The sequence below is a fragment of the Oncorhynchus mykiss genome, chromosome 30 (assembly GCF_013265735.2).
Source record: "Oncorhynchus mykiss isolate Arlee chromosome 30, USDA_OmykA_1.1, whole genome shotgun sequence".
Taxonomy (NCBI): domain Eukaryota; kingdom Metazoa; phylum Chordata; class Actinopteri; order Salmoniformes; family Salmonidae; genus Oncorhynchus; species Oncorhynchus mykiss.
Window position 1 is genome coordinate 36767584 of NC_050570.1, and position 25703 is coordinate 36793286.

General features: G+C 42.7%; 1 protein-coding gene across 1 annotated transcript; it reads left to right on the forward strand.

Moving 5' to 3' along the window:
* The first annotated feature begins 675 nt into the window (after positions 1-675).
* Positions 676-24352, forward strand: LOC110521785 (G-protein-signaling modulator 2). The gene is made up of 14 exons (XM_021599647.2): positions 676-1267; positions 14405-14626; positions 15123-15258; positions 18117-18256; positions 18457-18580; positions 18796-18911; positions 19158-19313; positions 19528-19636; positions 19948-20119; positions 20765-20841; positions 21820-22017; positions 22278-22440; positions 22736-22974; positions 23204-24352. The coding sequence occupies exons 1-14, from the start codon at positions 1239-1241 to the stop codon at positions 23390-23392; spliced, it is 2070 nt and encodes a 689-aa protein (XP_021455322.2). The 5' UTR covers positions 676-1238; the 3' UTR covers positions 23393-24352.
* The last annotated feature ends 1351 nt before the right edge of the window (positions 24353-25703 follow it).

A 25703-nucleotide genomic window follows, 5' to 3' on the forward strand; every position in this document is an offset into this window, starting at 1 on the left:
ATGTGGTTCAATGTTGCCTTATTCTTTGGAGTGATTGCTCACTTTGGTAAAAAGTTCTGCTATGAAAAACAACTATACTTTAGTGTGGGGGGGGGGGGGGGGGTCAAACATCTCTTATCTGAAAAATGAAGAAAATAAACTTATCAGAAAGCCTCATCAGAACAACAGTAATGTGATCTTTGCAACACTTGTACCAAAAGCCAGTCCTCTCCAGTGGGCAACTACAGACAGGAAGCAGAGGCAAAGATTTCAATGGAGAAGACAATAAGAGCAGCAGGGTTTTTGACTGGTATCCGGCAGAGCTGGGACTTGGGTATCGGGTGGACGAAGTGTCCTCATAACTGAGGGAGACAATGGGTCTCCCCCTCTCTGAGAATATGAGGCTTCTGTAATGTAATATATTGAATCTGCCACATGTTTTGCCAGGCTCCCTGAAGAATACAGGATCACAGCCATGTTTTACATTGTGTCAATTGATTGTTGGTGGTGAATCATCGCATTGGAGTGTGTAGGCTACATATATTACTAGTGCCCCATATTGACCCCGTATTAGCAACCTGAATTGAATTGACTGAATTTTTCAGACACATTTTTGGGGATAAGTGCACCATAGAACATTTATAACATTAACTATATGAACAAAATATCTCCACGTCTTTGGTTTTCAGATCAGTGTGTAAGAGGAAGCTGCTGTAGAGTATTGAGACTGATCCATCCCTAGTCTGAGAGACAGAGCAGATTAGGCTCACAAATTGTTGTTGCTAAATTCATTGAGCAATAAAGCATTATTAGTGATAATTAGGTGGACATGCATGTAATGTCTTCCATTTGCCTCATAACAGTCTTGTGAATCAGATTGCATTTCTTATTCAAATATTAGATCAGTTAATAGACCAAGTCCATTGACAGTAGTAGTCTAATGCTGCCTTTGTTTCCAAATTGACCTTGAAAACAGTAACAGAAAAGTAAAAATTACAATTTATCTCGACTATAGGTATGTCGAAATGTAATTGGTCAAGGATACCAGTGTTACTATAAGGCGTGGTTTGCTTCAAGTTGTGTTTAACGCCATTGGCCAATTTGGTATTTTGTGGGGGGTGCGCACTGGCGAAAGTAGTGAGGCAAACATTTTTCACTTCAATGAAACGGTCTATTTGCTAAAAATCGACATTACCGCGAAATTGAAAATATGTATAGGATATGCTGTTAGGTTTCTGAAGTCTAAGCCACATTGAATAATGGGCGAATCCGAATACACAATTATAAGGTAAGTTTGTTCAGGATACTAATGCGAACGTGCCAGACGACTCCACGCATGAAAACAGTTTCTTATTAACTTTGGGGCTCATATGGAAATGTGCATGGAATTGAAGTCTAAATGCATGAATATGTACGCTACACTAACTATGTTTTATTGTTCTGTGCTTGAGAAGCCTCTTGCGTACTTTGTACTGATCTGGTATACACTAACAGCGAAAAATGGCATACTACCAAGTGGACCAACCAACAAAATGTAAACAAGGGAGTAAAATGCTTGATTGGTCCTAAGATTATGATAATGGTAAAACAGTTTTAATCCATAAGGTAGGTCATATATTTCGAAATCAACTGGTATATTTCATTAGGTTTAATTACTGTCTGAATAGGACACGATATTGGGCAATGGGTGGTGTGTCAGATCTGACTTTGTACCAGTTCCTGACTCCAGCATGGTGGGCATGTTCATGATGTTTTCATGTTATTTATTTTTTTACCTTTATTTAACTAGGCAAGTCAGTTAAGAACAAATTCTTATTTACAATGATGGCCTACACCAACCAAACCCGGGCAAATTGTGTGCCGCCCTATTGGACTCCCAATCATGGCCGGTTGTGATACAGCCTGGATTCGAACCAGGTTGTCTGTAGTGATGCTTCTAGCACTGAGATGCAGTCCCTTAGACCGCTGCACTGCTCGGGAGCCCATTCATAGCCACACAGTGCAACCCAAATCCACAATACAGCAAATTTCCCATCAGGTCCTGATGACTTGTTTGCTTATCTGCGGTGTTTTGCGCTTCTTTCCATCCATCTAGAAAACCAAATAACTTGCCCTGGCCCACCAGCTTGTCTTTCATCAGTCTTGAAAGTAGGTAAAAGAAGCTAAAACCAGGGTTGAGAATGAGAAGCCAACCAAACATCCAAGCTGAAATGCAGGCAACCCTAATACAAAGTCTTCTATGAATGGTTGCCTTTTACACACTACTGGGCCTGCAGTCTCACTCCCTTGTCCCCTTGTTGTGATTACGTTGAACCCTCTACAGCAGGGATTGGCAATTTTGATGGGGCTGGATGCCACAACAAATCTGAACTCCTCATGAGGGGCCGTAGTGACTCTCCGGTCTGCATCCTCTCATTCAGAGTGACTGACAAATCAATGTGGGCCTCCCTGTCCATAATTCAAACTTGATTATTACAAATTCAGATAGCTGGCTCGGCCAATAGAACATGTTTTAGCTGACATGGGCTAATTGAGTGGCTGACATAACAAGAGAGGAACTTCTGATGCACAACCAAATTTGTGTATTATACTACTCTAACACAGTAAATTGACACCCTGACTTTTATTAGGGCATACAAAAGGGGGGTGGTTGCCCATCCTGCTCTACAGGATTCTGTCCCTAATCCTTCCAGTACGAGGCCTGATCTTACTGTATGTTACTGAGAGAGCACATTGAACCTTCAATGCTTTTCTCTGTTAAGCCACCATAACATTGGAGTTAGTGTGCTTTACAAATGAGCCGTTTTGCCTATAGGTGAAGCTGGCTTGATATTTGAAACTCTCTGACCTTGACTTTTGGCATACACAGTTCTGTTCAAGCCCCCAACCCTTTACACGCTGAATGTGTGTATTCCTTCGTTGAATGTCTTGCCCGACCACTCTATAGTCTGGTCCAAAAAAACTCCAGGTGTTGTGGAGTTTAACTGACAGACTGCTCAGCTGATTCCGCTTTGTCCAGCTGATTCTGCTTCTGGTTGCTGCTACTGTACCTGTGTCACTGAGTCTGTGTTGCTATTGTGCTGCACATGGAGAATAAGGCCTTTTTTCTCACCCAGAATCTCCAGTTTCTCTATAATGAAACAGAGTGGGGGAGAGGGGGTAATCGAGAGATATGGGGGGGGGGGGGGGGGGGGGGGGTTACTTGTGAGGTCTTTGCTGTTGTTTTTCCCCTTGTGCAACGTTTGTGTGGTGTATTTTTCCACTGTCTCGCTTACCCTTTGGCACTCGCACAGCAGTGTCTGCCTGACTTCCTTTTGAAATGGTTTGCATCTGGTTTAGTTTTTATTTGAGCTACTACATTTTATTTCTTCCAAAGTGTATGGTTGGCCGTGATTCCTCCACCATGCTCTCCAGCTCTCTTTTTCTCCGCCTGGTTTTTAATTTGGATCATAATGACTTCTGTACTTGTTATGCACCCATAATGGACAGCAGTGTTTCTCTGCTTAGCGCGCAGGACGAGGAGCAAGCGCTTCATTCCCGCCACCTATCTATATAAAGTATGTGTGTTCTCTCTTATTTTGGGGCATGTAACTATGCCACCCTTTAGGAATATCATTTGATGTATTGGTTAGTTCAATCTGTGTTCCCTGTGGTGAGTGACCGGAGGTAGGCGATTCTCTCCTTCAGTCTCAGTACACCGACATCCCAGTGGTAGGCCAGTGATATGGAGTTGAAGTAGCCTTAACAGGCCTGAGGTTGTAAGCAGTGTTTTGAATTTTTAAAAAAAATAGTTTTTATATTGTCTTTATAGTTTGGCCTTGGTCCTCCACAGTGCAGACTGTGAATGTTCTGCTCTCCATTTTGGAGCTTGTCTCTGAACTGAAGCACATTTCAAAACGTGTCCAACTGTCATTCCGCAGACCGGTTTGCCTGGAAATGGAGCAAACCGGTATAGTGTAGATTACATAGCAACGTCTCTCTTCCTTGTAAAAAAAATAACCCGCCCCATTTTACTGGGAGTAAAGATCCTGGTCAATAGACAAATAATCTGTCATTGCCATGTGCATGACTGAAACCTTAATTCAATACAATTTAGACCGGAGGTGTGACCTAACCAGTGCTTTGATGCCACCTGTCCTTGTGAAAGCTAATCGGTAAACATAGTGGTTCACCGTAGCATACACCCAAGCCGAGGGCACCTTGGGCCAGGACAGTCATTACGGTCGTTCCATGTCATTTCACCAAGCCATGACAGCCACCAACCTCGGATTGTTCTGAAATTATTTCTGTATTTAGAAACAGATAAGATTCACATTCCTGTAACATTATTTTGTCAATATAATATATTTTAAAAATTCAGCTAATTGATTGCACCCAAATTGGCCATTTTAATTTATACGATTCATATAATTTTTTAAATAAATACAGTACCAAAATCTGTTTTGGACCAACATTTGTTTTTAGACAGTGAGTTAGACATATTCCTTTCAGACATAGCTGATACTATATACTTGTTGTTGAGGTGGGATTGGCGTTGGGAATGGAGGGTCCCTGGGTGGCTTTTAACCATTTCATTGGATTCCTCATGTCTAACTTGGTTAGAAACATGTTTGGTACAAATCAGATGTTAGGGACTATATTTATTGAATATTATATTAATCCGATTTTTTTTTATTTTTATTTTTTTATTTTTTTATTTATATATATTGTAACAATGTTGCAGGAATTATAATCTTATCTGTTTCTAACAGAAACAATTTCAGAACAATCAGCGACGGTGGGTGTCAATCCAATTGTATTTATTTTTGTGCTTTTTGAAGTGGAACAACCCATTTTTAATGAGTTAATGCACTAAATACAGACAAGTGGATTTCTTCAGATTGGCCTTATTTACCCAACTGGAGGATAAGTAGTGGGCCACCACAGTGCCTTGTGGGAAATTGAGTTCTTACCCTGTTCCTGTTGTGCTGCTGTAGTTGTGCAGCAGATACTATCTCCATCATGGACATTTGACTTCGTTATATCCGTCAGTTGAACCTTTCTCCAAAGTTCATATCAGGGGTGACTGAAACTCGTGTAGGGGTTCCCTGAATCATTCCAAAAGCATGGGCATTAATATGGAATTGGTCCCCCTTTGCTGCTATAACAGCCTCCACTTATCTGGGAAGGCTTTTTCACTAGATGTTGAAACATTGCTTCGGGGACTTGCTTCCATTCAGCCACAAGGGCTGATGTTGGGCGATTTGGCCTGGCTGGCAGTCTGCATTCCAATTCACCCCAAAGGTGTTCGATAGGGTTGAGGTCAGGGCTCTGTGCAGGCCGTCAAGTTCTTCCACACCGGTCTCGCAAACACCATTTCTAACACCTACCGCTGAGCCAGTGTTGCACCTCGATGTTTCCACTTCACAATAACAACTTGCAGTTGACCTGGGCAGCTCCAGCAAGGCAGAAATTTGAGAAACTGACTTGTTGGAAAGATGGCATCCTTATGGCGGTGCCACGTTGAAAGTCACTGAGATCTTCAGTGAGGCCAATGTTTGTCTATGGAGAATGCTCCATTTTTATACACCTTTCAGTGACAGGTGTGGCTGAAATAACCAAAGCCACTAATTTGGCCATGTAGTGCATCTGTCAATAAGTGTCCAGTATTAGGCCTATGACTAACTCCTTTATTGTGACACCATTCTTGCCACCTCAAAAAGCACAAGAAAGAGGAAAAAGATGGGTGGGGTTTAGGCTGAAGAGGGTGTGACCGATGCTGAATAGGTTTAGACAGAGGAGCTCTCCAGTAGGTGTACCAAAACATCCAAGAGCCATTTCTTCCAAAGTGGGGTTACAAGTTGATCAACTTTCAAAGCAGAATTACTTTCCCATTGTTCCCCAACTGCAGTGTAGGATATACCATTTTCTATAGCTCTGAGCTATATACCATTTTGTATATATACCATTTTGTAGCTCTGAGTAAAAACACGAAAAAACACTTTCAAATTTTACTACATAAGATCGAGGCAGTCGGTCACTACTCACTACTACAAATTGTGCAGATGGTCTCTGTTTCAAAATATAACTTTTTCCTAGAATATCCATGGATCTGTGCGTGTTGCTCAAAGGCTACTGGTGACAATCAGCTATAGACATTTCAGAAAAATATCAGATTTTCTTCTGTTATATTCTTACTGTTAAATGTGTATTGACAAGTTGATTTCATTGGCATGCCATAGAGCATGGCACAGCCATAGAAGAGCATGGCACAGCCATAGCCTTGGCTACTAAGCACAGATAAATAAAACTCAACATGCTATTCTGTTCTTTTGTATCATGATTTTCATGACCTTCCTCAACTAAATATTGATTGATTTCTTTGTGATTGTGTATATTAACAGTGAGATTAGTACCGAGCAGCCTCTAGTAAAGATGAGGTCAAGCGCATTGTCTTGTGAGTTGGAGGGGATTTGGGGAAGGGTGAGGTCAAACGAGGCAAGAAGGGGGAGATGGAAAGAAATGAATTGAAGGCAGACGTCTGGAAGTTGGAAGTCGCCCAGTATGAAGAGCGGTGAGCCATTGTCAGGAAATGAGCTTATCAAGGTGTCAAGCACATTGAGGAACTCTCCAATGGCACCTGGACTGTTTTTCGATGATGATCAAATAGCACCACAAATGCCAGACAGAAGGGTGGTTATAGACATGAGCAACCCACTGAATGATTTTGATGAAATCAATTTCAGGGACCGTTTCCGTATGTACAAAGAAAATGCAGCTAACATTTGTTTGCTTGAGTCATAACTTTCATCAGACTCTCTTCTGGGAAGGCCCATCCCTCCTTCACTTCACTGGGATTTTTGGCAGGGTGTCACGTCTGCTGCAGGTGCAGTTGATGAAGTCAGTTGTTCGACTGGAGCTAGCTAGTGTGTTCATGTTTCAAACATGTTCTCAAATGCCATTGAAATGGCAGCAGCGGTATGACGGCTAGCATATTCATGAGCCCGACATATGACTTCAGTACAAAATCCTCGACGACCCACTGCGCTGTCAGACTCAGCAATGCTCATGGGGCTGATATCGCTGGTCCAAATGTCAGTCGTGAAGCTAATGGCAGTAACGCTATTACTGTGTAACTCCGGTAGGGCAACATTTGGAAAAATAGCGTGTGAACCGGTGATCGACCAGTAGGCGAAGAGCCAACATCACCCACGACAGAGAACAGTTGATTGTCAAGGGCAATGATTTCCATTATCTTGGTGTTAATGGATTTCGCCTTTTGATTTGTCTCGCTGAAATTGTTTTACTCTTTCAAATGACTGCTCGACTTGTTGACTGCTCGATCCACACAGCAGACATTGTGGGCTAGGTTAGGAATGCTGTGTAGCGCTACATTTTACGTGGCGTCATGTACCTACGTTATAGAGGTATGCATGTCAGCTTTGACATCAGCTTTGCACATTGGCGTTAAACTAGACATCGGGTCGACGGTAGCATTTTTAGCTAATATCATCTGATTCCAATATATCGTGCATCCCTATAACACATTGTCATTGTTAGAATCTTAATATGACAAAAATGTAATGGTTATAACCAGTTTGGACATATAATTTTTTTTTAAATGGTTTTTCCCATTGCCCCTCCTGACATTAGGGCCTGCTCCACTCCTTTTTCCTAGTTGAAGGTGCTGTGCCCAGTTGATAATCACCCCCATAATTGCTTCAAAACTGAATCAAAACTAATTTCACAGATATAACAATAGATTAAATAAAGTACAGTAGCATGGGGGAGAATGGGTGTTGATGAGCGAGGGGAAGCGAACGATGCATAATTATGTAATCACCAATTGTGAATGAAGAACAGGGCGGGTCATTGTATTGCATTCATCTTTTCTAATTATAATCTCAAAATGGTGTACCCACTATCACTCCACCAAACACCAGCAGTTTTTTAAGTTGTCAGCATGCTTCAGTTCGCCTAGTAGGTGACCTGAATGATTGTGCTTGCGTACTCCCTTAAAATACCTTTGAGGGCCTACCGAGTGGCGCAGCAGTCTAAGGCATCTCTACAGACCCAGGTTTGATCCCGGGCTGTGTTGCAGCCGGCCAAAACCGGGAGACCGATGGGACGGTGCATCGTTGTCCCAGCATCCTCCAGGTTAGGGGAGGGTTTGGCTGGCCGTGATGTCCTTGTTCCATCGAGCTCTAGCGACTCTGTGGCGGTCCGGGTGCATGCATGCGGACGCAGTCGACAGCTGGACGGTGTTTCCTCCGACACATTGGTGCGGCTGGCTTCCGAGTTAAGCGAGCAGTTTGTCAAGAAGCAGTGCAGCTTGGCAGGATTGTCCGTACGGGAGTTGCAGCGATGGAACAAGACTAACTGCCACTTGGATATCATGTAATGGGGAGAAAATAGGGGGATGTAAATAAATAAATTCATTTTTTAAAGACCTTTGCTTGAACAATGTAGTACCGTTTTGTCAATTTTGAGATGGCGTAACCAGTATACACTCCCTCAAAATAGTAGGATTTCTGAAATCTATCATTCATTTTGACGTTTTTTACCGAGGAGATTCTAGTCGTGGAATTTTACATCCAAGATGTTTGGTGCAGTGTTTCTCATTGAAAAATATTTAGCGTCTGATACTGTTTTGCATTATATGATACAAAATGCATCATACAGGGATTATTTCCTTATTTTGAAACTAAAATATCTTAACTTGATTGCTGACAAGCAAAACATTTGGGAATTATCTCAGCAATGGAGTAATGAAACAAATACCAAAAGAGTTTTGGGGTGGAATTTTCCTCTAGACCGTAATGGAGTATGCTACACAGTGAGAGCATGTGTATTTTACTATGGCAAGACCAAGACGAATGGATGCACATGCTGCGTTAGCTTTGCTACAAGATCTAAATGAAAACGTCTCAGATGATCCAGACATTTCTGATTCATGCTGAACGGCTTTCCATATCTGGGAAAGGATCAATATCAGGCAGCAGGTGAGTGAGTGTTGGATAATGTTTCGGATCAGATGGCATGGCTGTACTTGGTGAAAGGAGGAACTTGCTGCTGACCTGTTGCTGTGTTCTACAACATGCTTGACTTGGCTGCTATCAACGCACAGGTGTTGTTCATGAGTCTGACACACAGGGCTACGGCACGAGTCTGACACACAGGGCTACGGCACGAGTCTGACACACAGGGCTACGGCACGAGGGCCAAAGCAGCAGCAAAGATTCCATGTGAAGAAACTGCCAGGTGGGCAGATGCACTTGAACAGAACCCAGCACCATGGTCAATTTGGGTGCAATCAATTAGATTAATTTCTCAAAGATCAAAATAAATTTGCAGGAATGCTAATCTTCTGTTTTAGGGACCACAGCGTTTGGTCCCTAAAACAGTGCGCTGAACGATCAGCAGACGAACACTCGATCCACATTCGTTGAGGTGTCATAAGGAGTGGGTATGCCCAGCCTCAGTCAGAATTCACAGGTATTTTGTAACAAAAAGCATTAGTCAATCCCGGAGCCACTTAGCTATCCCCTGTAATTACCTCTGAACATGCTGGCTAATGAGATGTGACACGCACCAGCAGGTGGCCAAGAGGAGGGAGGAGAAGATATGCTGCCGTCGGCTAAGCCCTGCTTACCGTAGTCACTACCACAACCCCTGATCCCATTCCTGTATGTGAAACCTACTTTTACCTCGACTGCAGCCCTGACTAGACTGTCAACAGAAGATTTGATGCTTTGGACGTCTAACTGGGAGGGGTTAGGAGTCCAGGACAGAAGGCAGTTATAGTCTGAAGTTGTGCTGTTACTGCAGGTCAGAGAGACGGTTTTAAGAGACTGTGTCGACATTGGAGAGTCTTCCTGGGGATATATATATTTATTTTTAGTTTTTGTTGTTGCTGTATCTGGGCTAGCTAACGGTTCACCGCCGTTGGTATGTGTATGCACGCCAAAGGACAGCAACTGAGTTGTCTCTCCCTGAAGGAGCCGGTCTCGATCAAAGCCAGTGACCGAGTGATCAAGAAGCTTGCGATGTCTGTCCTATCAAGGGTCCGGGAGTGGGTTAGGATGAAGAGAGGCAGCAGGTACTGTATGTTAGCTATAGGTGCAGCACTGAAGTCTCTGGATGACTGGCCCATATGTCCGATTAGCTTTGCATGGGTGTGTCGGGCATTATATTCTAATCGAACTCTAATCACAGTAATGATTTGTCTTGGACATTGGTTGTGGTTGTTCATTAATGTACTATTTTCCTATCAGCTAATGTTCATTGATGTTTGAATCGGATGCTGGAAAATGCTTGGTTGGTAGTGAGGAGAGCAGGGGTTTACTGTATTGTATGTGTTGGATTGAGTTGACCATGTTTTTGCCACTTCAGGCAGTGTGCCTACAGCATGTTATATGCTGTGCTGTATGGAGGTGGGGAGTCATGCTTGGACAAAGCCATGCTAATTATGGGTAACTATGATGTGACATAATAATCCTATAGTTTACTCTTCCTTCAGCAGTATACTCTCCGGGTAGGTACTGTAACCTCGTCCTCAGGCTAACCCAGGAAGAGTCTGAAAGGCACTACTCTTCTGGTGAGACTATTTTTTTTAGAAATGCCTGTTGTTGTTTTGCTGCCTCTATGGTGGCATCAGAGGAAGCCTGAAGCTGTACTTTTTAAAGAAAGCAACAGAACTTCCCTGAGGAGTAACCAACCACAGCTGTTTTTAAGCTGGTGGTGGCAGGGTGTGGACTGTGTACTTCTACAGTATAGATGCAGATCCTAACCACATGCACGGATGGGTGTGCTGTGGAGCCGAACTGTCTTCGTGGAATGATCTTTGGTTCGGTATACCAACATGACAAATGTATTTCAGCAGTCCATGTCATTGGTCTGGTGTACCCGGAGTGCCCGTCTGTGCTATCATGCAAACAATTGTCATGCCATGTTTGGCTTGAAAATGACAGCAATTACCATGAGCACAAACAGATCTGGGACCAGGCTAGGTCTGGTATTCTCTGATTGGGACAGCACTTTGACCATAACTGTTATGTTTGCGATTTACGATCTTATGTGTGTTTGTTCTGGTGATGGTGGTCGTGGTCGGCCTTTAACACGAGAACCGCCATAGGCCAACAGCCACTGATGTTTGCTTTTGTAGCTATGACCTGCTCCTTCCATGACTTTTCCTAAATGTTTGTATTTTACACTACTCATTTGTCTGAATTTTTAAATCATCAACAGAGAAGTATTTAGGGTCTTTTTCCCCACACTTATTCCTAACATAATCCGCCAAGACGATGTGCTGTGGGACGTTGTTACCCAGCCACGCTCTAATGAGTCTCTCTCTCCTCACTGAATGAATCACAAATGGATGAAGGGGTGGTAATTGTGCACCTTACTTGACAGTTGAATTTAAGTTAGGCCTAACTGAATGAGGTTGATTTTTTAAATATTTTTTTTTAGAACAACAATAGTATAATGTTGAGTTTGTTATGCCTTTATCAGCACCAAATAATTTGACCATGCCTTTTGGGGTTGATAACATTCTCTTTTACATTTTACTTTGTAAAAATAAGCTGTTATTTGACTTTTATTTACTATAAATCTATTACTGAGCGACTGTATTGTAGGGGAAATGATAACATGCTACATGTTGGAGTAGGCCATTAGAATAATGAAAAACATATCCTTGACTCTATCCAGTGAAACAATTGATGCCAGCCCACTGAATGAATGACAAATGCATGGGATAGGTTATAATTGTGCAGGTTGCTAAACATCACATTTTTAAAGTAGGCTGAATGAGGAGGTTGAATATGTTGATTTTAATTTAGAACAACAATGGTGTAATGAGGAGTGTATGCCTCTTTATCAGCTTTGGCGCTCATGTTAATTTGACAGCACGCCTTGAGGGTTGATACCATTTCTCTTATGTTTTAGCTGTTACAGGACTATGTTTACTTTAACTCTGTTACTAATCTAATTTATTGCAAGGGAAACAGGAACAGGCTATGTGTTGCTTTAGGCCTTCAGAATGACGCAAACCATATCCTTGACTCTATCCAACTTGATGAGCGGAAAACAAACGATGCCATCGGCCTGCAACTCATTTTGTACATGATGAGTTAGCCTGTAGACTAGATTCAATTGACAATCTGATGAGCATATTCTGCAGTTTCGTCAAATAGTGCATTTGTTATTTTGTTACTTTTTTAAATTATTTTTTACTTTAGTTTATTTGGTAAATATTTTCTTAACTCTTCAACTGCACTGTTGGTAAAGGGCTTGTAAAAGTAAGCATTTCACATTAAGGTCTACACTTGTTGTATTCGGCGCATGTGACAAATTAAGTTTGATTAGGAAGTATTCAAACCCCTTGACTTTTTCCACATTTTACAGCCTTATTCTAAAATGTATTCAATAGTTTTTTTCCCCCCTCATCAATCTACACACAATACCCCATAATGACAAAGCAAAAATGTTTTTTTTTTTTTTTTTTGTGCTAATTTATAAAAATTAAATAATGGTACCTTATGTAAATAAGTGTTCAGACCCTTTGCTGTGAGACTCGAGATTGAGCTCAGGTGCATCCAGTTTCCATTGATCATCCTTCATGTTTCTACAGATTGATTGGAGTCCACCTGTGGTAAATTCAATTGATTGGATATGATTTGGAGAGGTACAAAAAATAAGCTCCCACAGTGTCAGAGCAAAAACCAAGCCATGAGGTTGAAGGAATTGTCTGTAGAGCTCCGAGACAGGAATGTGTTGAGCCACAGATCTGGGGAAGGGTACTTAACAATTTCTGCAGCATTGAAGGTCCCCAAGAACACTGCAATCATTCTTAAATGGAAGAAGTTTTGAACCACCAAGACTCTTCCTAGAGCTGGCCAAACTGAGAAATCGGGTGTGAAGGGCCTTGGCCAAGAACCTGATGATCACTCTGATAGAGTTCCTCTGTGAAGATGGGGATAACTTTCCAGAAGGACAACCATCTCTGCAGAACTCCACCAATCAGGCCCTTTATGGTTGAGTGGCCAGACGGAATCCACTCCTCAGTAAAAGGCACGACAGCCCTCTTGGAGTTTGCCAAAATGCACTTAGACTCTGACCATGGTCTGATGATACCAAGATTGAACTCTTTGGCCTAAATGCCAAGTGTAACTTCTGGAGGAATCCTGGCACAATCCCGGCGGTGAATTGTGGCGACATCATGCTGTGGGGATGTTTTTCAGCGGCAGGGACTGGGAGACTAGTCAGGCTCAAGGCAAAGATGAATGGAGCAAAGTACAGAGATCCTAGATGAAAATCTGCTCCAGAGTGCTCAGGTCCTCAGACTGGGGTGAATGTTCACCTTCCCACAGGACAACCACCCTAAGGACACAGACAAGACAACGCAGGAGTGACTTTGGGACAAGTCTCTGAATGTCCTTGAGTGGCCCAGCCACAGCCCGGACTTGAACCCGATCAAACTTCTCTGGAAAGACCTGAAAATAGCTGTGTAGCAACGCTCCCCATCCAACCTGACAGAGCTTCAGAGGATCTGCATAGAAGAATGGGAGAAACTCCCCAAATACAGTTGTGCCAAGCTTGTAGCATCAGACTCGAGGCTGTAATCGCTGCCAAAGGCGCTTCTGCCAAGTATAGATTAAAGGGTCTGAATACTTATGTAAATGTAGTGTTTTTTGCTTTGTCATTATGGGGAATTTTGTGTAGATTGAGGGGGGGTCTATTTTAGAATAAGGCTGTGGAGAAAGTCAAGTGGTGGGAATACTTTCCGACTGCATTGTATGCTAAAGGGGACGCCCAGGCAATGTTTTCTAGCGGGTACTTATATGCTGAAAGGGCATGCGGTTCTGGTGTTAATATTGTTTTACCCTGGCTACCACACAAAATGTCCAGGTGCAATAAAAATTCCTTTCATAAAGATGTTGGGTACGGTTAAATTTCACGTGCCCTTAGGCAGAACTTGGCGTCTTCTGAGGTTGAGTTTCTAGCTGTCAAATCCGCTATAGTAGTCTTAGAATGATCTATTATGTGTAATATATGGTCTACTTTGAACCAGATGGATTATAGGCTAGATTTATGTTATGTTCTGGGCCTGGCACTGGGAGAATGAACGGATAAGGATGTTCATACAGTGAGTTTTTCGGGGAGAACGTGACTGACTCTGTTGCATAAATTTTTTGTTTTCCCCCTTTGTTCTGCACCCTGTTTTTAATCAACCTTTTTAAAATCCAGAAGTGTTTTGCCTTATCCTTCTGAATATATAATTTACACACCTGAACCATCTAAAATTCAGAACTGATGGAAGTATACCTCAACTTTCCTCCTAAATGAGTTTCTGTTCCTAGACTGTCTGATCACACAAACACACGCGCGCACACACACACACACACACACACAGAAATTGGGCTATAAAGTGTTTTTCTCCTTCTAGGATGGAGATGTCCTGTCTGGAGCTGGCCCTGAAGGGAGAGAGGCAGTGTAAGGTGGGGGATTACCATGCTGGGGTCTCCTTCTTTGAGTCGGCCATCCAGGTGGGCACAGAGGACCTCCAGATCCTCAGCGCAATCTACAGCCAGCTGGGCAATGCCTACTTTCACCTGCAGGAGTACAGCAAGGCTCTGGAATACCACTGCCATGACCTCACCCTCACCAGGTACACACACTTAGCACAACCTCTCACTGATCAGGTACACAGCACCGCCATGACATCAGAACACCGCTACAATCTCACTCTGACCTAACCTAATGTAGCAGGTGTAAAATAAACACGTGAAACGAAATGCCATACATTCTGGTCTTGACGAGAAGGGGGGAACACTTTTGGGAGGTTCTCTTCTACACTGCTCAACCAATCCAGTAAATGTGGAGGAGGAGTTAAGATGGAGTTGTTGGACTCTACAGAGGCTACTGGGGGACTGGCGAAGTGATCAGTTTGTTGGTTTGGGCAGAAAGTAAGCAAAGCACCCAGGTCACATTATCCCATGGGGATGAAACATTTATCACCTCAAATGGGAGCTTTACTCGAGTAGGGAGACAAATGCTGATTTGTGAAGCAAATTCTAATTTCTCTTTTCTCTGTCAAGAATGTCTCATGGTACAGTATACCATTGACGTTTCTCATTCTGTGTTTGGGTGTGATTTCTCTCCAGAACCATTGGGGATGAACTTGGAGAAGCAAAAGCCAGTGGCAACCTTGGAAACACCCTGAAGGTTCTGGGACGGTTTGATGAAGCAGTGGTCTGTTGCCAAAGACACTATGACATTACCAGAGGGATGTACGATAAGGTGAGACATTCAAACGTAATAATTAAGTCACAAGTGTTAGGTTCTAAACAGAGTAAAAACTCAAATGGAATACTAGGAAAAGCTCAACGTTTATTCACCCACTAGGTCAAACAGCTGCTAAGACAAATACCTGTTTACACAAGCACATATACAGTATTTATACACTCTTACTAGGTGGGGTGTCAACTCCTTCCATCTAGACAGCCAATACATCTGTTGCTAGTCAGGAACTTAATTGGTTCCTCTCGTTGGTGTAGTCATGGCCCCTCCTCCTGCTAGACCCTTCGTGTGCATGTAAGTATGTGTGTGTGTAACAGGACTGTTCCTTGTCACTTCACCTGACCTGACGCCAAAATCCTCACTCCTCTCTAATCCACGGCTGTCCTACCTTATCAGTTACTGAAACCAAACTGTTGCCCTTTGCCTCCCTCCTTAGGAGCCATGAGATGTCTCTTACCCCCTTTATCTCTCCAATTTTGATCTCATCGCTGCAACTCCCCACCGCCAAACCGCTCTATTTAACAACCGCCAGCTGCACCAATGTGTCAGAGAAAACACCGTTCAACTGAACGGTCAGCCTGCAGGTGGCCGGCCTGCCACAAGGAGTCGCTAGAACGTGATAAGCCAAGTAAAGCTTCCCCAGCCAAACCCTCCCGTAACCCAGATGACGCTGGGCCAATTGTGTGCCGCCCTATGGGACTCGTGATTACGGCCGGTTGTGGTACAGCCTGGGATCGAACCCGGGTCTGTGGTGACTGCTCCCGGGTCTGTGGTGACGGCTAGAATAAGTGATTAATAATTACAATTGAAGTCGAAGTTTACATACACCTTAGCCAAATACATTTAAACTCAGTTTATCACAATTCCTGACATTTAATCGCAGTAAAAATTCCCTGTCTTAGACCGCTGCACCACTCGGGAGGCCCAACAACACCATGTTTTGACAGAATGTCAACTTTATTCACTCCCCCTTCCTCACTCAGTAACTTTCCATACACCTAGTTCTCATCCACCCTCCATTGACCTCAACATTAACCATCCTTACATGTAACGTAATCAATAAGTTATAGTATGGTAACATGAATAAGTATATTTCAAGCTAGAATCCAACACAAGTAAATAATATTTTTGTATTGTAATTAGTAGTACTCAGAAACCCTGGTCCTGGAGAGAAACATGCTGTTCTAATCTTGGTTCCAGCCCAACACATATCTTATTCAAACGTTCAATCATAACATCAAGACCTTGTTTAATGAAGATTTAGTGCTAGACTGGAACGAAAGACCACTGATTGTGGCCATTTATGTATTTAGCCAAATACATTTAAACTCAGATTTTCACAATTCCTGACATTTAATCATAGTAAAAATTCCCTGTCTTAAGTCAGTTAGGATCACCACGTTATTTTAAGGATGTGAAATGTCAGAATAATAGTAGAGAGAATGATTCACTTCAGCTTCATCACATTCCCAGTGGGTCAGATGTTTACATACACTCAATTAGTATTTGTTAGCATTGTCTTTAAATTGTTTAACTTGGGTCAAACATTTTGGGTAGCCTTTCACAAGCTTCCCACAATAAGTTGGGTGAATTTTGGCCCATTCCTCCTGACAGAGCTGGTGTAACTGAGTCAGGTTTGTAGGCCTCCTTGCTTACACACGCTTTTTCAGTTCTGCTCACAATATTTTTATAGGATTGAGGTCAGGGCTTTATGATGGCCACTCCAATACTTTGACTTTGTTGTTATTAAGCCATTGTGCCACAACTTTGGAAGTATGCTTGGGGTCATTGTCCATTTGGAAGACCCATTTGCGGCCAAGCTTTAACTTCCTGACTGATGTCTTGAGGTATTGCTTCAATATATCCACATAATCTTGCAAGACTCCCCCGTTTTCCACCAAACATAACGATGGTCATTATGGCCAAACAGTTATATTTTTGTTTCATCAGACCAGAGGACATTTCTCCAAAAAGTACGATCTTTGTCCCCATATGGAGTTGCAAACTGTAGTCTGGCTATTTTATGGCGGTTTTGGAGCAGTGGCTTCTTCCATGCTGAGCGGCCTTTCAGGTTATGTCTATCGGACTTGTTTTTACTGTGGATATAGATACTTTTGTACCTGTTTCCTCCAGCATCTTCACAAGGTCCTTTGCTGCTGTTCTGGGATTGATTTGCACTTTTCATCTCTAGGAGACAGAGCGCTTCTCCTTCCTGTGCGGTATGACGTCTAGGTGGTCCCATGGTGTTTATACTTGCATACTATTGTTTGTACAGATGAACGTGGTACCTTCAGGCGTTTGGAAATTGCTCCCAAGGATGAATCAGACTTGTGGAGGTGTACCATTTTTTTTCTGAGGTCTTGGCTGATATCTTTTATTTTCCTATGATGTCAAGCAAAGAGGCACAGAGTTTGAAGGCAGGCCTTGAAATACAACAGGCACACCTCCAATTGACTCAAATTATCTCAATTAGCCTATCAGAAGCTTCTAAAGCCATGACATCATTTTCTGGAATTTTCCAAGTTAACTTAGTGTATGTAAACTTCTGACCCACCGGAATTGTGATACAGTGAAATGTAAACAATTGTTGGAAAAATTACTTGTGTCATGCACAAAGTAGATGTCCTAACCGACTTGCCAAAACTATAGTTAACAAGAAATTTGTGGAGTGGTTGAAAAAAACGTTTTTAATGACTCCGACCTTATGTATGTAAACTTCTGACTTCAACTGTATGTGTTGATGTCTAGACTAGTTTGACGCCCAACCCTCTTTGTGTGCTGGGCAAGTATTTACAATGTTGGTTGTGTTGGCCTGTTCCTCTCTGTGTGTGTGTGTGTGTGTGTGTGTGTGTGTGTAGGTTGGGCAGGCCCGAGCGCTGTATAATTTTGGCAACGTTTACTACTCCAAGGGGAAGAGTATCTGCTGGACTGGAGCAGAGCCAGGAGAAATCCCAGAGGAGGCCAAGTTTGCGCTAGTCAAAGCCACAGAGTATTACGAGTGAGTTAATCAGTGGGTTTCTATAATGGAGTCTGCCTATGATGTAAAGAAGAGTGTAATGGTGAATAAGTATGACTTTTTCGAATGTCTGTGACCTTTTTAATACTTTATATGATGGCGTCGGCTGATAAATGACAGTGTACGAATAAATTACTTTTGGTGAATGTTACCCTTAATACTTTTGTCTGTTTATTGTATAGATTAAACCTGTCCATTGTGAAGGACTTGGAGGATCGGGCAGCACAGGGACGAACCTATGGTAACCTAGGTAACGCATACTATCTGCTCGGAAACTTCCAGAAAACTGTGGGGGCCCATGAACAGGTACATACCCTAAATTAGTGGCATCACAAGTCTTAGTACATGACTACCAGGGTTATTATATATATATATGAATATATATATTCATATATATATATATGAATATGATGCATGTGTGAATATTGTTGTATGATATTATATGTTCTCGTTACTTTATTTAGTAGAAAAGAGAACATATCACTCGGACCACTCAAATTCTTCCATTATTTGTTTTGAAGCGTCTCCTCATCGCTAAGGAGTTTGGCGACAGGGCGGCTGAGAGGAGGGCCTACTGTAACCTAGGGAACGCCTACATCTTCCTGGGCCAGTTTGGAGTGGCAGCTGAACATTACAAGTGAGTGGACTTACTTCCTTAGACCAATTGACCATCAAGGCCCAGGGATTTCTCAGACACTACTGCCAAGTTAGTACATGTACGTTTGGACGTGGGAAAGAATAAAAACCAAAAAAGAAGGAAAAGTGAGGGGGAATTATAAGTGAATATGTTTCTGGAAATCTCTTAACAAAGCCCCACAGTTAGGGGCAAGCAATATTAGTTTCTGGTGACCTCTTCCTTATCTCTTGACCTCTGCCCCCCCAGGAGGACGCTGCAGCTGGCCAGGCTGCTGAAGGACAAGGCTGTGGAGGCTCAGGCCTGTTACAGCCTGGGGAACACCTACACACTGCTGCGTGACTACGAGAGAGCCATCGACTACCACCTCAAACACCTCATCATCGCACGGGAGCTCAAGGACAGGTACACACACTTACAATACTTGGTTGCTTATGGTTGTTGATCGTGTATGACCATGACCATCTTTAATTATGAGTCCTCTGATCATGACCATCTTCTTTGCCTAAGACATGCATTGTTCAAAAGGCTTATGCAAAGTGTTCACAGTAGGGAAGTGTACTTTCTGAGTTGGCAATTATTCAATCTCCCTTCTGTCTGTCCTTCTGTGTTTGTTCAGAGTCGGGGAGGGAAGAGCGTGCTGGAGTTTAGGAAATGCCCACACGGCCCTGGGGAATCATCAGGATGCCGTTCACTTTGCTGAGAAACATCTGGAGATATCCAAAGAGGTGTACTGCCTGGTCAATGTTTACTCCACCTCCCTATTTAATGCACGTTATCAGTACATGTCATCTAGTCACAGATTTTTCTACATGGAATGAACCTGCTCGTTATTGTCCGATAAGTCACAACTCTAGGAATTCCGTATGAATAAAATGAACGAGGCAATCTCTTCCAGTACCGAGGGGAGGGGTGAGGACAACAACACCTCGACTCTCTATATGGCCAGATTATTCCCCAGCTGTGTTCAAGTTGTGTTCTTCTTAATGCAGTTATGTTTTTTTTCTCTAATACACTTCTCATCCTGTATTTGGTCCAGACTGGAGACAAAAATAGCGAGGCAACAGCCAGGATGAACTTGTCAGACCTGAAGTTATTGCTGGTTCTGGGTCAGAACCCAAGCTCAAGCCTCAACACCAACAGCAGCTCCAACTTTAACAGCAACAGCTCTGTTCGGACTGAGAACCTCAGGAAGCAGAATACCTTACCAGGTACAAGTCCTTACCGTCCTACCAGTAACAATGCTACAGTATTATTATGATGATATATATATATATATATATATATATATATATATATATATATATATATATATATATATATATATATATATATATATATATATATATATTAGTGTAAATCAATATGGTCCTGTGTGGCTCAGTTGGTAGAGCATGGCGCTTGCAACATTGATCGTGGGTTTGATTCCCACTGGGGTCACCCATGCGAAAATGTACGCACACGGGTCACTGTAAGTCGCTTTGAATAAAAGCATCTGCTAAATGGCATATAATATTATAAATAACCATTATTCCATTTGAACTCATTATGCTGAACCTTATTTTTTTACCTTTATTTAACTAGGCAAGTCAGTTAAGAACAAATTCTTATTTTCAATGACGGCCTAGGAACAGTGGGTTAACTGCCTGTTCAGGGGCAGAACGACAGATTTGTACCTTGTCAGCTCGGTTTGAATTTGCAACCTTCCGGTTACTAGTCCAACGCTCTAACCACTAGGCTACCCTGCCGCCACAAATCTGTAGTTCAAAGTCAGTCCAGGTGCAAGCCTGGCAAAGTGACACATGCAAATGGATACATATGGCGCACACACCGACTTCTGATTTTGTTCGTTTCAGGCGTTAAGTCAGAAGGAAGGAGGAACAGTATGGAGAACTTGGAGGTGGTAGGACTGAGTCCTGAAAAAACTGTGGAGGTGGGTACAAAAATATGTACAGTACACATGCATATTAAGACATGTACATATTCTTATGAGCAGGAATACCCCCTCTCCGTCATGTTACTATTGTATTGATTTACACTACCGTTTAGAAGTTTGGGGTCACTTGGAAATGTCCTTTTTGCAAAGAAAAAGCCATATCTCAGACCGGCCAATAAAAAAGAAAAGCTTAAGATGTGCACCGGGGCCTCCCACTCCACTTTCTATTCTGGTTGGAGCCAGTTTGCTCTGTTCTGTGAAGGGAGTATTACACAGCGTTTTACCAGATCTTCATTTTCATGGCAATTTCTTTCATAGAGTAGCCTTCATTTTTCCGAACAAGAATAGACTGATGAGTTTCAGAAGACAGGTCTATGTTTCTGGCTGTTATGAGCCTGTAATTGAACCCACAAATGCTGGTGCCCCAGATACTTAATTAGTCTAAAGAAGGCCAGTTTTATTTCTTCTTTAATGAGCACAACAGTTTTCAGCTGTGCTAACACAATTGCATTTTCACAATTGCACAATTGCATCAATTGCATTGATTTTATAATGATCAATTAGCCTTTTAAATGATCAACTTGGATTAGCTAACACAACGTGACATGAGAACACAGGAGTGATGATTGCTGATAATGGGCCGCCGTACGCCTATGTAGATATTCCATAAAAATTCAGCGGTTTCCAGCTACAATAGTAATTTACAACGTTAACAATGTCTACACTGTATTTATGATCAATGTGATGTCATTTTAATGGATAAAAAAATTGCTTTTCTTTCAAAAACAAGGAAACGTCCAAGTGACCTCAAACTTTGAACGGTAGTGTATGTAAATTTTGTTTTTATTGATTGGTTATATAGCGATGGTGACGTCTCGACTAAACTGCCTACACACACCACCTATCACGCCCCCATCCTCCATGTTTCTTTTCATGTACCGGTACACTTGTCTTCATGTACTGCCCTTACAACAGAACTGGGACGAAGGCGTGTTCAGGCCTCCTAATCCTAAATCCAGCATGGCCAAGGCCGCCTCCAAGCTGTTCTTTATCAACCGGCTCAGAGGAAAGAAACACAAGAAGCACAGCTCTCCTACCAGAGACAGAGTTCTCCAGGACACCAGGAACAAACCCACAGCCCCAGAGATGGAAACACAGAAGTCAGAAGCCACGGTAGCTTCAACCGTAGAGATAGGCCTACATAGTAGCGTAATCATATAATTGGTCTATTGCTATTATTTTAAATGCATTCCTACGGGTTCAACAGCCTACTTTGGTTTAGCTACAGTAGATGACATGGAGGCTGGGCATGTTGTGTAGTCTATTGTAGCATTCTTGTCTTATAATGACAAACATAAAAAGGATATCATTACTATCTGAGACTTTTTTTCTGGTTGTTTTAGTGGGTGTTTTGTGCCTCTTTTCTCCTGTAGATTGGAGGTTCTGACACTCTGGGTGATGAAGGCTTCTTCGACCTCCTAAGTCGTTTCCAGGGCAGCAGAATGGAAGACCAAAGATGCTCCTTATTGGATGACCAGAGCAGTCTCATCGACCCACTCTCTCTCTGTACCACCCCACCCGTAGCCATGAGAAAATGTAAGTTAGTCTCGCCCACCCTCTGCATGCCATGTGTCTACCAATGTGCCTGGTTGGCACTTTGTGACCTACGCATCGTCCAATGCCTTTCCTGTACGTGCCTTCCTTATCCTATTCACTGGTGGTAGGAGCTCATCTACTTGTGATTTTTCCTCCTTGAATTTTGTGTTCATAATAAAAATAATATTGCTTTGGCAAAGGAGATGTAGCTTTCAGGCTAAACTGAAACTACTCCTTCCTTTCCCTCTTTCTATCATCACCCCTTCCTCACCTCTCTGTCCTCTGCTACCTCAAGTAACTACTTCCGTGTGCGAGGCCAACCTGGAGCCTGGGCATTTCCTGGACCTGCTGGCCACCTCCCAGGGCCGTCGGCTGGACGAGCAGAGAGCCAGCGTGGGCAGCAGCTTCCCCGGTCTACGTCTCTGCAGCTCCAATCATTCCCTCAGCCCCCCCACCACGCGCAGTCCCTTGATGACCAGTACTGACCAGCCTCAGGCTGATGACGTTTTCTTCGACATGCTAGTCAAGTGCCAGGTAATCAAGACCTAGCCTACAGTAGGCAATTTTAGGTGGTTCACTGAAAATGACTTTACTATTCAGAAGTTAGTAAAAGCCTCATTTGCTTACACCTTAATACTGATTGTAAAGATGATGAATTGTAACTCATGGACCAAATTTATTGAAAAATACTATATTTCAGAAATTTTGACTGACACTGTTGATTTGAGATCAAAATCTGGTCTGTTCCAATGTGCCTGTGTAGGGTTCTAGACTGAATGACCAGCGGTCTACAGTGCCCCCTCTCCCCACTTCTACTGTCCCAGACGAGGACTTCTTAAGCCTCATCCTGCGATCCCAGGCCAACAGGATGGACGAGCAGCGGGTCCCACTACCACTACCTCCCAGCTCTGACGCTGTCCCTAGCCAGCCCTGCCAAGATTGCCCAGACTGATGCCTTATATGTCTGCCTACCTATCCTCTAACTTGAGCTCATTCCTGAACTCCTCACAGCCTGTTCCAGACTGACTATCCCACTTTTACCTGCCCAGGCACGAGCTCCTCAAGATTGATGCAATGATCACAGGGTTTCCTCTACCACAGCTGAAAAATGTATCTACCCTGTGAACCCAAATAACCTCTGCCAGACATTCACGACAGTATTCCCCTTTACACTCTGGATTCACACAGCCGGGCTCAGACAGTCAATTACATGGGTCTCCAACTCCACACAACTTTCAATGGATTAGTGGACCGTCTTCTCTGCAGGGAAACATGATCTGAGCCCCCACACTACTGTAGAATCACCAGGTTTGAGTTGGAAGAAGTGACATGAACTTGACTCCTGCTGAAATGTTTGAATTTTGTTTTTATTTCTATACCGTGTTTGAGTTGACACTTTCTATTATTGTACAGAAATGTTATTCTGGCAGAGATTTTCATTTTTTTTTTATTTTTTATATGGTGACGGATCCTTTCAGCTGTTCTCAGTATGTGAAGAACCAGACATTGCAATGAACTTTGACACCAATTTACCAGACATGTCATAAACACCTTTTAATGAGATGTAGAGACACAAGCTCATGTTGATAGAGTAAAAAAAATATGATGCGCAAAAAAAATTATTGTACAGGCCAGCAGTTTTTTTTTTACTTTCAGTTTATGCTGACCAAGGGGAAATAAATCATTTTAACACACTTTGTGCTTTTACCACATTTTCTCCCAAATTTTGTGATATCCAATTGGTAGTTAGTCTTGTCCCATCTCTGCAACTCCTCTACGGACTCGGCAGAGGTGGATGTGGAGAGCCATGCGCCCTCCGAAACACGACCCCGCCAAGCCTTACTGCTTCTTGACACACTGCTCGCTTAACCCGGAAGCCAGCTGCACCAATGTGTCGGAGGAAACACCGTCCAGCTGGCGACCGACGTTAGCTTGCAGGCGCCCGCTACAAGGAGTCACTAGAGTGTGATGGGACAAGGAAATCCTGGACGACGCTAGGCCAATTGTGTGCCGCCTCATGGATCTCCCGGTCGTGTTCGGCTGTGACAGAGCCTGGGATCGAACCCGGGTCTGTAGTGATGCATCAAGCTGTTTCCAGTATCCTAATCCACTCTGATTCAATGCTCGCTCATAACTAGAAGCAAAATGTCCTTTGGAACTCCAGCTAAGGAAAAATATGTTTAGGGAAAGGCAACTTATGGCAACCATTAATCAAATGAATGGTGGAAAGTCTTTGAACAATTCACTATTTAATGTTTACAGTACATTTCAAATAATCATCTCACATATAAAGCTGGTGCATATCAGTGTTCTTCTTCATGTGGTCATAAAATGTAAAGAAGTTGATCAGGCATTTTACACCGTGACTATTCATAACAGGTCCTACCTCATCCCCAGGCTCGATGCTACTGCTTAGAGTTGGCTGGTAGATGTGATTTAAAATGGGTCTAGAAGTCCAGGACAATAACATAGTTTTGCAGGACTAAACCATATAGTAATGTGCTGGTCATGGTTATGTACACGGTAAGGTTTCTTAATAATCTCTAACTTCAGGAGACAAAGGTCCACTATGGCTCAGTCTATTGATTCAGATCTGTTTTTCTCGTGAGTCGGGGGGAACAACTTTTCAGAGGTTAGTTACGTTGCATTGGTTGATTTTGAATAAACATCAAACCCCTGTGATGTCACTCAGGTTGATCTCACTTGGCAAAGCAGCTGGTTATTGAGGAGCAGGTACTGGAGCTCGACTCCCCTGGGATCCACTCCTGTTGTTGCAAGACAACAGGAGGATTGTTCTGATTTAATATTTTGAATAGAAAGAATTGTAAAAAGGAAGAAAAAAAATCAGGTGAAATGTAATAACAGAAGTGCATATTCGAACAGCAGATCAAAATATTAGGCTTAGAAATCACTTGACGTTAGGGAAAGGGTTCATGTCTGCTGGCTGTATACACTGCCTGTAATGTTTCCTAACCTTGCTGGTGTCGTAGGTATCGGTGATTAAGAAGATGTTAATGTATGTTTAATGTAATAAAATAAGTTTTCCCAGTTAGGTCTCCTTTTTCTGTTATCACTCAACCACACAGGTGCAGGTGTTAACACTCTAAACACAAAGATCAATTCCAGTTTGATCTTGTGGCAGGGCCTGAGCACGATCCAGCCACAGAAACGGTACCCCAGGTAGAAGATTCTGGTACTGAAACGCTGCTCTTAGGGGTCAGAGTGGGAATCTAGGAATACCCCAGCACAATACACACATCAAT

What these genes read in the sequence shown, in the direction of transcription:
- LOC110521785 (XM_021599647.2), top strand. Translation starts at nt 1,239, where the DNA reads ATGGGCGAATCCGAATACACAATTATAAG. An exon ending in CATGACCTCACCCTCACCAG is followed by an intron (nt 14,627 to 15,122) that starts GTACACACACTT and finishes ATTTCTCTCCAG; the next exon opens with AACCATTGGGGATGAACTTG. An exon ending in GCACGGGAGCTCAAGGACAG is followed by an intron (nt 19,314 to 19,527) that starts GTACACACACTT and finishes GTGTTTGTTCAG; the next exon opens with AGTCGGGGAGGGAAGAGCGT.